Here is a 12,351-nt window from a genome sequence, read left to right as displayed (position 1 = left end):
CCCCAGAGTTGGTCACGACTGGACCTAATGGTCAGGGGTCCCTTTACCTTTAATACTAGTGGTGCCTGTACAGCCTCCATGCAATGAGTCCTGGACAGTAATTTGGCACGTTGTCATGAGGTAACAGGAATGTGGTTGATGTGTAGATAAAAGGCTGCCCTAGAAAAGGGGGACTAGTGAAGAGTTGTCACTGTGTGCCGCTGATATGGATGAACAGTCTGGTGCTGGGAAAGAGCAATGGAGACCAGATTCATATTGCTGCTCGGCAGGTACCTTTGGAATAATCAGTGGCCAGTTTTGGATGTAGTGTTAAGCCCAGCGATGGGGAAACTCAGGCCTGTGGGCCAAACCCTGCTGGCCTCAGTCTGTTTCTTGGGACTCTGCCCCCCACAAACCCCCTTCTCAGGCACACCCCTCACCTGCCTTACTTTGCACCCGCCTTCAATTTTTTTACCTGGCTAGAATGTGCCCTTGAACTCTCTCGTAATACCTCCTGCTAGCCTTCCTAGAGAATAAAGAGAGTTGTATGAGTCTCTCTAGAGACGAGCCTGTTGTTCAAAGGTAAATTTGACATTTGCTGTTCCGCCTCGTTTGCCCACCACCTCGTTTGCCCACCACCTCCTGGATACCAGACGTTGTCAAAGACATGGGTGGCCAACACGCCAGTCAGTTTTGAGAGGTGGAGTGTGTTCTGATATTGATATAGTCATGGAGTTGGTTCAGGATGTAGGTACTTGCCATGTCCACCCCCATCGTTTAGCCCGGACACTGAGGTCTAGCACCGAGGGCTTTCTGTCAGTTCTCTCACTGTGAGAAGTGAAGTTAGAGGGAACCAGGCAGAGGGACTTCTTGGTAGTGGCACCCACCCTTTGGAACGCCCTCCCATCAGATGTCAAAGAGAAAAACAACTACCAGACTTTAAAAAGACATCTGAAGGCAGCCCTGTTTAGGGAAGCTTTTAATGTTTGATACGATTATTGTATTTTAATATTTTGTTGGAAGCTGCCCAGAGTGGCTGGGGAAACCCAGCCAGATGGGCGGGGTATAAATAATGAATTATTTATTTATTTATTTATTTATTTATTTATTTATTTATAAGCTAGCCTGTGGTCTGAATTGATCCATTGCCATCATTTTGTGTCAAGTCACATGTGAATGGACAAATGGTCTCAATATATATATAGGTTGTAAATTTAAGAGGAAATCACCCTCTATTTCTGATGCTTCTCTCAAGGGGCAGATACTTAGCTTAGTACAGCATTTTCTGTCTCCAGCTCACCTGAGTTGCAGAGGCATCCAGGCAATCTGGCCTTGAGTCTTGCCCTGCAATCCTGCCTGTTAGATTATTTCTTCCCCTTTGCTGGCATTCTCAGCTTAGTCTAGTCCAGCCTTTCTCAACCTGGCGCCCTCCACATGTTTTGGTCTGCAGCTCCTACCAGCTCCGCTCAAACCAAGTTGAGAAGGCAGGTCTGCTAGAAGACTCCTCCATCGGCCAGGCTTATTAACTGACTAGATGAGCAGCTTTGTAGAACCTGAGATTGTCCTGAGCATAACACTCTTCTCTCTTCCTCCTTCCCTCCCACTGACCTGCTTGGCTCCTAACCCTGTATGTGCTGCGCTTGCTGCTATGCATCTGTTTTTCTCACTCTGCGTGTGACTGGTGGACCTGCCTATAGCATCAGGTAGGAAAATTTGCAATTCCTCCCAGGTCCTTCCAAAGGGGCACCAGTTATGAGACGGTTCTGAAACGGGGACTGACCAGTGGCCTTGCACTGCGTGAATGATTGTAGAGTCTTTTTGGGATGAAAAACCAGTTGATTGGGCAGAGTGGGCAGTGACCCTTGCTCTGGCATAACTACATCTTCAGCCTCCTTGTAGTATTCAAATTGTGTTTCCTTGTCGTACTCCTGGCTTGCAAGTGCCTGTTTCCACAGCACATACGACGGCAGAGTGCACTTTCAATTGTAACATTTCCAAACCCAATGGGGGTGTAACTTTGAAATCTTGACCCTTAGAACAGATGCACCTAAGAACTTACCTCCTTTCCTAGTTGACGTGACTGATGTTCTCCACACTGATCTGCCCACTGGCCCCTTGGGTGTTCATAGAATAAATGGGTAGTGGTTGCAGGTATGTCTATTTGTAGCAAGTTTATTGTCATGCAGGGCAATCTTCTGTTGTTCGTAGAGTTTGCCCATGACATACTGGGCTCCTAAAAGCATGTATGTTCTTTGTCCTTCAGACTAAGGAAGAACAATCTCAGATTACTAGCCAGGTAACTGGTCAAATTGGCTGGAGGCGTGAAGGGATCAAATATCGTCGCAATGAACTCTTCTTGGATGTGCTGGAGAGTGTGAACTTGCTGATGTCACCACAAGGTAAGTGCAGCAAAGGGGCTCCTATTCTAGTGAAATAAAGGAAGGAGGTTGAGGGTGATGACACTTTCTTCTCTCCTGCTTTAGCAGTTGTTCTTTCTGCGTTTCTCTCCAGGTCAGGTATTGAGCGCCCATGTCTCTGGCAGGGTGGTGATGAAGAGCTACCTGAGCGGAATGCCAGAATGCAAGTTTGGCATGAATGACAAGATTGTAATTGAGAAACAAGGCAAAGGGACTGCGGATGAAACAGGGAAGAGGTAGGGGTGGGGGCTGACTGTGGGCCCCAGTTGGCACAGCTGAACTTTGTGTGTCTTTCTGCCCTGTCTTGCTCCCTTCTCATTTGGGAAGCCACTCTAGCTTTCTTGAGGGTGATTGTTCTTGTTTTACACCCTGCTGAGACCAGAACCACTTTTGTTTATAACCCTTTTCCAGTAAGCTAGTCGATTGTTCTCTAGTCTTGCTGCTGCTACTTCCAATTGATAATGTTTTGAATGGGAGTAAGAACAGCAGAAGGTATAAATAGCGAATCTTGATTTAATGAGGTACCAAGCAAAGCTGATTTTTCATTCCACTCAACATTCCCCTATTGTTGGCTTGGCCAATTAGCAAACCATCCTAATCTAGTGTGTATTATATGTTATGAGCCTGTAAATTAAGAGCCATGAAATTGTGTCCCTTCCCGCTGGGCTAGCTAGTCTGTGGAATGAATGGGAGTGGCGGGGTGGAATAATACCGCAACCAGCATTGGTCTGCTTCTCCCTCCACGTGTCAGCTTCAACTAAAGCATAGCTGTCTGTGGTCTTGTCAGTTTTCAAATGGACCACCTGGGGTGGTGCAGGCTGACTGGCTCTGAGGCCCTCCTTACTCCCTGATAACCACTTTTGTTAATGAATTCTTTTTTTTTTTCCTTTTTGTGTTCTGCTGACTCCAGTGAAACAGGAAGGTAGATAACCTGCTTACTGCTGTGTGCACGCACTCCTCACCCCTTCCCCATCTTTTTGCTTTGTGTGACTTGTGCATGTGCCACCATCTTTAGACACTTCCACACAGGTCATGCCTGTGATTGAAGGCTGAGCTGCCACTTGCCTGTTCTAGGGAACAAAGCCCACTACAAAGTGTTGCTGTCCCATCAGGCTGGTCTGGGGACAGTCCTGCGCAAGCTGGGCGAGTTTCATAAGGCTTTATAGTAGGGGTTACTACTCCTGGCGAAGGCTGTGGTTGGCTTCTTGCATTTAGCAGAGTAGCCAGATGGCGCAGGAACTCCTTCCTCCTCCCAGGTACGAAAGCAGGTGGGGAAACCCATGAGAGAAGTTTGAATAGGAAGGTGAATCTAAATATGGTTTTATCATGATGACAGTGGGCAGAGAAGTAAATTCATTGGGCTGTGGGAAAATTACTTTTCTTCAACAATGCATCATATGTGTGTGTGAGAGAGCCTGAATTTCAAAGAGATATTCCCAGTAGAATGCAAGAGACAAGTTGCTAAGTGAAGCCTTTACCAAACCCTTTCAGCAAAACATATTGGCCAGGCTGTTCAGCCAGCTCCCTCTTGAAACAAAGCCTGAACCATATAAATATGAAGCAAGCTGTTTCCTATGCCCATTCCATGTCTTGGGCACCCCCTTCTGTACCCTGTGGCCCAGAAGCAACCCTTCTGTACTCTGGCACACCCTCCTTGAATGACGTCTGTGTCTCGAGTGTCATTCGCTTGCTCCCATTCAACACTTGCACTAGCCAAGAGTTGCAATGAGATCTTGGTGGTGTTGGATTGTTCCTGGAGTTTTTCTTCTACAAGTGGCTGCGGGGAGCCTCCCCTGCCTCTTTCAGCAAAAGGTGCAAAAAAGTGAGACCTCACTGGATGCTGTAAGTCAACACTAAACTCCAGTGACTTTGCTGATCTTTTAAGCCTGTGAGAGAGGAAATTTTCTGGCCCCCAAGTCCTTTCTGGTACGTGGAAATGCAAAGGTTGGAGGGCAAAGAGCTCCTTTCGCCTTGTGCTGCCTAATGGTCTGAACAAAATCCCTCTTGTAGGGTTATGTTGCTTCTTCCACCCAAAGGGCTTGGGCAGGGCAGACTGGACTCCGGTCTGCCAGATGAAGTGTTATGGGCAGAGCAGGAGTGAGCCTCGTATAGTGATCACTGGTGGACTGCTGGGGAAAAGCCTATTACTTGAGTCTTGATGGATAGCCATCAGCCCTACTGCCTGTGAGGGAATCCGTTGGCTCCAGTTGCTCTCCTCTCTGCCTCGTTTACTTCATAATTCCTCCTGTGATGGCAAAGTGCTCCGTAGAGTAGTCTCATTGCAGCTGATAGCCTGAGTATTGCTGCAGCCTCAGATGCATGCCAGCAAGTGCTTCTGATTGTGACTCTCCTTGTGTTCTTGTGCCGTAGCGGGAAGCAGTCGATTGCTATTGATGACTGCACCTTCCACCAGTGTGTGAGGCTCAGCAAGTTTGACTCGGAGCGGAGCATCAGCTTCATACCCCCAGACGGCGAGTTTGAACTCATGAGGTATGGCTGGTGGGAAGAGGCTGCTGCACAGGTTTGCCTCTGCCTTGGCTGCCATAGGGGAATCATTGGGGGGCCCCTGCAAGTCACAGCTAAGTATTCTTCACTTGGCACTTGCATTTTTGAGTGCATAACTAGCACAAGGGGTGGAGTTTGTAACTGTATTGCATTGATCGTGGGGTGGTGATGATTGACACTCTTCTGCTTGAGACATTGGAGGCCAAATGGTGCCTAAAGATATATAATGAAGGTGCCAGGTAGACCTCCCTGGGGAGAGCATTCCACTAATGGGGAGCCACTGCAGAAAAGGCTCGTTCTTGTGTTGCCGCCCTCTGGACCTCTTGTGGAGGAGGCACATGAAGAAGGGGCTCAGGTGACAATTGCAGGCTCTGGGTTGGTTCATATGTGGAGAGGTCGTCTTTGAGGTATTGCGGTCCTGAGCGGGCTAAGGCTTTATAGGTCGAAACCAGCACTTTGAATTGGGCCCAGAAACTAATTGGCAGCCAGTGAAGTTGGGCTGTTTCCCTCTCCCCAATAAATGTGCATAAGGTCTACTGTTCTCAGCACCTTTTTGCCTGCTGGAAATAGATGTGGCTGCCTTTTCAGGTTTTTAAATTGCTTTTCCATTTAATTGTTCTGCAAAGTAGACTGAGAGCAGTTTTTAACCTAATTGTACTTAACACCTGCTCTGTCCATTATGTCCTTTTTCCTTTCAAAAGTTAACAAGTGGTTTAGCATCAGGCTGTCCTTTCAGATCAAGTGTCCTCTCAAGGCAAGGATTTGCAAACTGTGGCATGGCCACCCTCTGTTTCTGTAAGCGAAAGCATATCGGTTTCTCTTCTTGTCACCATCCAGTGGTCAGACACTGGGATGCCTTCCCCTCCATCCACTAAAGGATATTAAATCTTGACTCTCAGGTATCGAACCACTAAGGACATTATCCTGCCCTTCCGTGTGATCCCCCTGGTGCGGGAGGTGGGCCGCACCAAGCTGGAGGTGAAGGTGGTGATCAAATCCAACTTTAAGCCTTCCCTATTGGCTCAGAAGATAGAGGTAAGTGCAACAAGGGCATCAGGTTTGCGCAAGATACGGCATTATGTTGTAGTGGTGGTGGGAGGGCGCTTCTGTGGAACTTCACCTCCAACTTGTTAGCCTATGAAAGATGGGGGCAGGGGCTGTTGTCCTTGCTTTTCCCTCTTGGTGCCTGAGTATAGATGCTGCCAGGCCTTTGCAAAGCCTTTGCTTTTTCTGAAGATCAGAGTGCCGTAACTGTCCTTGGATATGATGCAGGTTTTGGCTGGATATGTTTGCACTGCAACAGAACCACACTGCTAGTAGCTGAGCATGGCTAGAGTCTTTTGGCATACATTTCACTATTGATGGCAAAGCCAGCTGCTCCTTATGTGTCCTGGACTGTTCGTTGACAAACGGGAAAAGTTCTGTTGAAATGACCACAGAAATGACATTTCTGTTGAACTGGAATTCAAACTACTTCTGTCTTCCAGGTGCGAATCCCAACACCCCTTAATACAAGTGGCGTTCAGGTCATCTGCATGAAAGGGAAGGCAAAATACAAGGCCAGTGAGAATGCCATTGTCTGGAAGTAAGTAAGTCCTGTCACACTTCCTGATCTAGGCAACTGTAGCCTAATAAGGGTACTGGTACTGGCAGTTCTCATAGTCCCCTCCAGGATTACCTGATTCAGAGAACAGCTTCCTCTTTATTCACTTTTCTCGTTTCTTAGAATTAAGCGTATGGCTGGAATGAAGGAGTCTCAGATCAGCGCAGAGATAGAACTGCTTCCCACCAACGACAAGAAGAAATGGGCTCGGCCACCGATCTCCATGAACTTTGAGGTACGAGGGCAGAGTCTTTTCCTGGATGGCTGCTGAAGCCACCTATGAATTATTCCAGCTCCAAGAAGGGGCAGCATTACTGCAAAAACAAAGGTGCAGTGAGCACAGGCATTAATTTCCTGTATGCCCCTGTTTAACAGAAGTCATTTGTCAGTGAAGAATCTTTCACCATAGCTTTTGTGTGTTTGCCCCCAAAGGTTCTGCTTATCACTATAGGACTTTTCATTCTGATTCCCATTATAATGCAAGTTTAAGAAATCCCCTGCAAACTGAACTGTCTTCCTAAGAGTTGAAAAGCTGGAATGAGAGAGTCATTAGCTTCCAAAAGCCACGGTAATTGGCAAGGTAGTTTGCTTAACTGGCATTCCACAAGGACACTACAGGGTAACTCTGGAACGTGGGACAGAAGTGGGAGGTTGAGGAAGATCTTAAGTTGTACTGAAAGCAAAATTTGCACATTCCTATCACAGTTCAAGGTGGTGGTTCAGCTAATCATTAGCTACTTATGTAAGTCCCTGCTGGGGAATGAACAGGATCCTGCAAGCCACTTGTGCATTTAAATCTGTCTCCCAGTTGTGTGCTTCTGGGCAACGGCTGCAGATTTCTTACTGGAATTATTAAAGAGTAGCCAGCAGTTTAGCTTTTGACTTAAGGAGATCTTCAGAACTGCTGAGGTGGTAGAGAACTAAAAAAGACTCCTGCTATGAGCAGTTTCTTCAGTGCTGTATGTTGGGATGGGCAGCTTTTACCCACGGCATCCAGGCTGTAGACTAATTTCTGTTCTCCATCCTTGCTCTCCTTTTGCACAGGTCCCATTTGCACCATCCGGGCTGAAGGTGCGCTACCTGAAAGTTTTTGAGCCAAAGCTGAACTACAGTGATCACGATGTGATCAAATGGGTGAGGTACATTGGCAGGAGTGGAATCTACGAGACAAGATGCTAGCCCTCAGCAGCCAGCTGGCTCCCTCTTCCCCAGCCTCCCTTGGTCTCAAAGTACAATTGAAGAGCATTTCTCTGGCCCCTCCTCCGTACAGAGGCTGGAAGCTAGACTCCTGCAGCTTCTCTGGAAAAAAGAACACTGGTGCCTGCTCTGGCTTCAGTCACTGTTGGAGTTTGCAGCTGGCGTTGGGCGGCTAGAGAGCCCCCCGCCACAGCTTACCTCTTGCTTCTGTCCCAGGGTATAAAAGGGCCAGTCTAACCACCACCCCTTGTGGTCATTCTAGGGAACATCCACCACCATGTGATAAAGCCCTCCTCTTCTGTTGGTGTCACTACTTGCATCATATCCTAGTATTTTTGGAAGTTCTTGTGCATATGTACTTGTAGAATAGGCCTGAAAACCATAGGCTGGGCAAACCTTGAGTTGATTCTGGCTCCTGTGCTTGCTATTGCTGTTGTGATTGTTGCTGTGCAGCCAGAGTGGGGCTCACACTTCCCCTCCCTCTTTGTTGTGTAGAGTCCTTGATATGGGGCCCTGCTCTGAGAAGGTTTGTGACCAAAAAGGCAGAGGGTTGGCATCTGCTCCTTGTTGGGCTGGGGTGGGTGGGCATAGCACAACATTTCAAAGCCTTGGGGACCCTGTTAATGGCTGGCAAAGCCAGCACCTTCCCCTTCTCCACCCCTAATCAGAACTACACCCTCCTCCAAAAAGTAAACCCAGCAGGCACATGAGGACAGGTCAGCTTGTCTTTCTAAATCTACAGGTTTTGTCCTCTTAATTTGGAACTGGCCAGTTACGTAATTCCTTGCCTCCATTCTCTTCTCTCTCCCTTGCCCCTGCCCTTTTTTCTTTTTGCCCAATCAGTTTATGCTTTCATTTCCCAAAATGCTTTTGGGTCAATAGAAATGCTGCTGCAACCCACAGTCCTCTGCTTCTGATAGTGTGGTCTACCATTTTGTACACTTGTGATTTGTCCAGTTCTAAACCCAATAAAAGTATGTAGAACCAGCTTGTTTGTAAGTGGTGCTCTTATTAGGGGAGTCAAGGGTTGGACCCATCCCTGGACTGTGGCTCCCCTGTGCTCTAAAAACTGGGAAGGGACCAAAGCTGCATCCCTGTGCATTCGCCAGTTGTTGGCCTTCTGCAGAGCTTTCCAAACTTCTCATGTTAGTGACACACTTTTTAGACATGTATCATTTCACGACACAGTAATTCAGTTTTACTAGCAAGCAAGAGGTTAAACTAATCCCTTTCCAGCCCTAGGAGGAGCATGGAGAGCGTTAGCGCGACACACCTACACACTGCAGCTGACACACTAATGTGTCGTGACACACAGTTTGGAAAGCTCTGTCCTATAGTGCCAGCAATCAAGCTGTATTTTTCAGCCTTGCAGTCATTGCCTACAATTGAGGGGAGAGCAAAGCCTTGACAGCATTGGCATTCGGGACCACCACCTCCTCGCCGCCACAGAACTGCCACAAAAGCACATTTCTGTTACTGATACACAACTCACATCTACAAAGGTCATTGTGTTAAAGTACTGAGGTTTCTCTGCTAAACAATCCCCACATGACTGCTGTGGAGTTCTTGCCTGGTGCTGGTTTCTGGGAAGTGTTCTGCCATGCACTCTCAGTTCCGTTAGGGAACCAGCTGTGGCGTTTGCCCCTAGGAAGTGTCAAGGAAAGGGTTAAAATGGGTGTGCTGTGATTGGCCAGTGAGAATGTAAGGGGGGAGTAAATGATAGAATGGGAGGTTTTGAAAAGTCAGTTGAGGTCTGGGGGTTGACAGTTGAGAGTTGGGAGTTGAGATTTGTCAGTTGGGAGTTGAGGCTTGAGTGTTGGAGAAGGAAGAGGGTGGAATACGCAGTGGGTTGGTTGAGTTGTATTGTGAGAGAGTGAGAGGATTTGTTAGGGAGTTAGATAGATAGTTGGGAATAATTCAGTTTGAAGTTGTAGGAGCTAAGATTTAAGAAACTGACAAGAGAAAAATAAACCGAAACCATACGCTTATTCCTGCACTTAAAAATAAACTTGATTGTTTATGTTAACAACTGTCTGGACTCCGTGTGTCCCCGTGAAATACGGGGTGGTGGCAGCAAAGAAAGCAACCGCAGTGGTGGCACAGGGTCAATAGACCGTGAAACGTCCGGGGGCCCTGTGTGATCACCACACCAGCCAGACCTGTTGGGCTTTATTGTAGCTCATAAGAACAGCATGAACGTCACACTGCAGCCTATCCCTCCCTTCAGGGCTGTGTCATAACAAGTGATTGGTCGAGGTGGAGAAGAGGTCTTTTGAGTAAAGTGTTTCAGTTATTTTCACACTGACGGGAGTCATATCCAGCGCATGTTGAGGTTTTTCGGAGAGGATCAGCCTTGGAAGCATTAACTTATGCTCAAATGTTAGTTTTTGCTTCACTATGGAAATTGGTCATTAACTGTTGAGACAGTAGAAACTGCCTATAAAAACCAGGCAGCCAGCAGGGAGATGGCCTGGAGATGGCCAGAGTGAATTCTACTGTGCCGCATCGCAGTCCTGGACCCTACAAAAAACGAAACCTTGAAGAGGATTTTTAGTCAAAGCTCACTTTGCACTTGGAAAAGGGTTGTTCTCTTCATATAACTTTGCTATAGGGCAGTCTCCTCCAACCTGGTGCCCTTTGGGCTCTGATGCAGCTGCTTTAGTGCTTTACCAGCTCAACCTTCCTATTAGTATTTTTGGGTTTAGTGGCAGTTCACTGAGCCAGTCCACCTCCCCTGCTTTTCCAGGCAAGCCAGAAAGTGGATGCTATCACTCTGCCTATTAGGCTGTGGCGTGGAGGTGTTCCTTATGTTGCTGTCGTGAATGGATTCTGGATTCTGCAGCATCATAGAAGGCTCCAATTGAAAATGTTATCTTGCTGCTGTGAAGGAACTTCACCACCAGGGGGATTTATTCTCTCTGAAACCTGCCAGCACTCTTTGAGCAGTGGGTGGTTGCACATGCTTCTCTTAGTCTCTCATGGAAAATCTAGCCTGAAAGGTATATGACATAGGTGATTGGCAGATGACAACGGGAATAAATATCCAGGGTATCAGGTCAGGGCCAGCTAGAGTGGACAGAAAAATTGTGATTCATCTCACTGAATGCACCAGCCTGTTTATGGGGGGGGGGTGTTGTGTGTGTGTGTCATAAGCCACTTGATTTTGCAGCCAGGCTTACCCTGGCTTACCCTGTCAAATTGCCTAGCAGGCTACAAGATATAGCTGCCTTTGGCTAGTTGTCAGAGCTGCCCGATGAATGGCCAGACAGCTTGCGGATTGCAGTGGTCATGCTGGAAGGGGAAAGCTCAGTAGACTAGAGCCTGCTTATCTTTCGTTGCACAGCTGCCTCAGAGCGTAGGCCAGTTGTGTCTTTTTCACCTAGTAATAGCTGCCTCTACTTCCCTCTCAACTCCTAGCCCACCCAGATAGGAAGGAATACAGGGGAGCCCTAGGAAATACTAAAATCCTGAGACAATGCACCCTGCGTTTCCCAGCCAAATCCCTCTCGCTATGCACAGAACCAGCCTACCGCACCCTGTCTTTCCCAGAGATCAGAGCATTTACTGATTTTTTACACCTGCAATCTTATGCTCCTATATGAACCCAAGTGGCTTAGACATATGGGAGATCACTAGATTCCCAGATTTTGGCAAACACACACTGCAGACCCCAGTAGCCAAAGTACAAGAAGTTTTAAGAATAATAGAAGGAAGGGAAGAAGGCAGGTTTTTTTGTTTTTTTTAAGGAGTGTTGTGGCTGAAAGCTACCTATCGTGTCCTAATAAAAACTGGCTTCTCAGACTATTCACAAGCATTATAATGTAGATGGGCATGTTCTGATGGTTGAGGGCAGATGATGAACCCCAGTAGTAGGGAGGGAATCAGCAGACCCTGATGTGAGGAGTAGGGAATAAGGCAACAACTCAGATTTAAAGGGCTTTTTTTCGCACACTGGTTTGAGTGGTCAAAAGGAGTCCGGTGTCATTCAGAGCCTGTGTCACAGTGGATACCTTTGGTGGGGAAGTGGGAAGGTGCTAGACACCTTGGGGCAGATGGAGCTGGTTATTTTTCCAAATTTCCTGCCAGACAGCAATGGAAGAACAAGAGATCAGGCTCACAGTGGTTATTATAGAGCCTTATGCCGGGAGACCCAAATTCAACTCCACATTTCCATGAAGCTCACAGGCTGACATAGGCTAAGTTAGACTAAGAGTAACTAGCCCAATCTAGTGACCGTAAGTATAAAAGGGTAGGGTATAGAGTATATTGATGTACTCTGGCTTGAGTTCCTTCCAGGAAAGGCAGGATATATAAATTAAATAAACATAGAATCCAATGACTTCCTCACCAACAAACTCTGGCAATCTCACTTCCAGGCTCAAGTGGCTTTATTTACGTTTCCATGTTGATTAGCTGTTAGCATCAGAAAGAAGTTGAACAAGTACAACTAACCACTTCAGACTCGGTCCCCTGCTTACAGTGAACCCTTAGTAACTTTCTTAAGTGCCAAACTAGTAACAGGCTAATTTCATCCATCAAAAACCTGTTTTTAATATTCAGCACCAGAAAGTTAATGTAGGGTTCCCATTATTTCAAGAAGTGAAAATACAGACACACAAGTTGTTGAGCTTTTGGGAAGGTCCTGCCATG

At 47.1% G+C, this 12,351-nt stretch overlaps 1 protein-coding gene across 2 annotated transcripts in view; it reads left to right on the top strand.

Annotated features, from left to right (window-relative positions):
* Positions 1-8,689, top strand: part of AP2M1 (adaptor related protein complex 2 subunit mu 1) — a 28,330-nt gene extending 19,641 nt beyond the window's left edge. For both annotated transcript variants that reach the window (XM_053390769.1, XM_053390770.1), the window contains exons 5-11: positions 2,243-2,378; positions 2,491-2,632; positions 4,767-4,886; positions 5,801-5,936; positions 6,389-6,486; positions 6,628-6,739; positions 7,549-8,689. In XM_053390769.1, the coding sequence (XP_053246744.1) occupies positions 2,243-2,378; positions 2,491-2,632; positions 4,767-4,886; positions 5,801-5,936; positions 6,389-6,486; positions 6,628-6,739; positions 7,549-7,683 (879 nt within the window). In that variant the 3' untranslated portion in view covers positions 7,684-8,689. The remainder of the gene's footprint in view (positions 1-2,242; positions 2,379-2,490; positions 2,633-4,766; positions 4,887-5,800; positions 5,937-6,388; positions 6,487-6,627; positions 6,740-7,548) is intronic.
* The last annotated feature ends 3,662 nt before the right edge of the window (positions 8,690-12,351 follow it).

Source organism: Podarcis raffonei, chromosome 5 (genome assembly GCF_027172205.1).
Source record: "Podarcis raffonei isolate rPodRaf1 chromosome 5, rPodRaf1.pri, whole genome shotgun sequence".
NCBI classification, from domain to species: Eukaryota; Metazoa; Chordata; class Lepidosauria; order Squamata; family Lacertidae; genus Podarcis; species Podarcis raffonei.
Note: the sequence above shows the minus strand (reverse complement) of the source record. Positions and strands in the feature narration are given on the sequence as shown.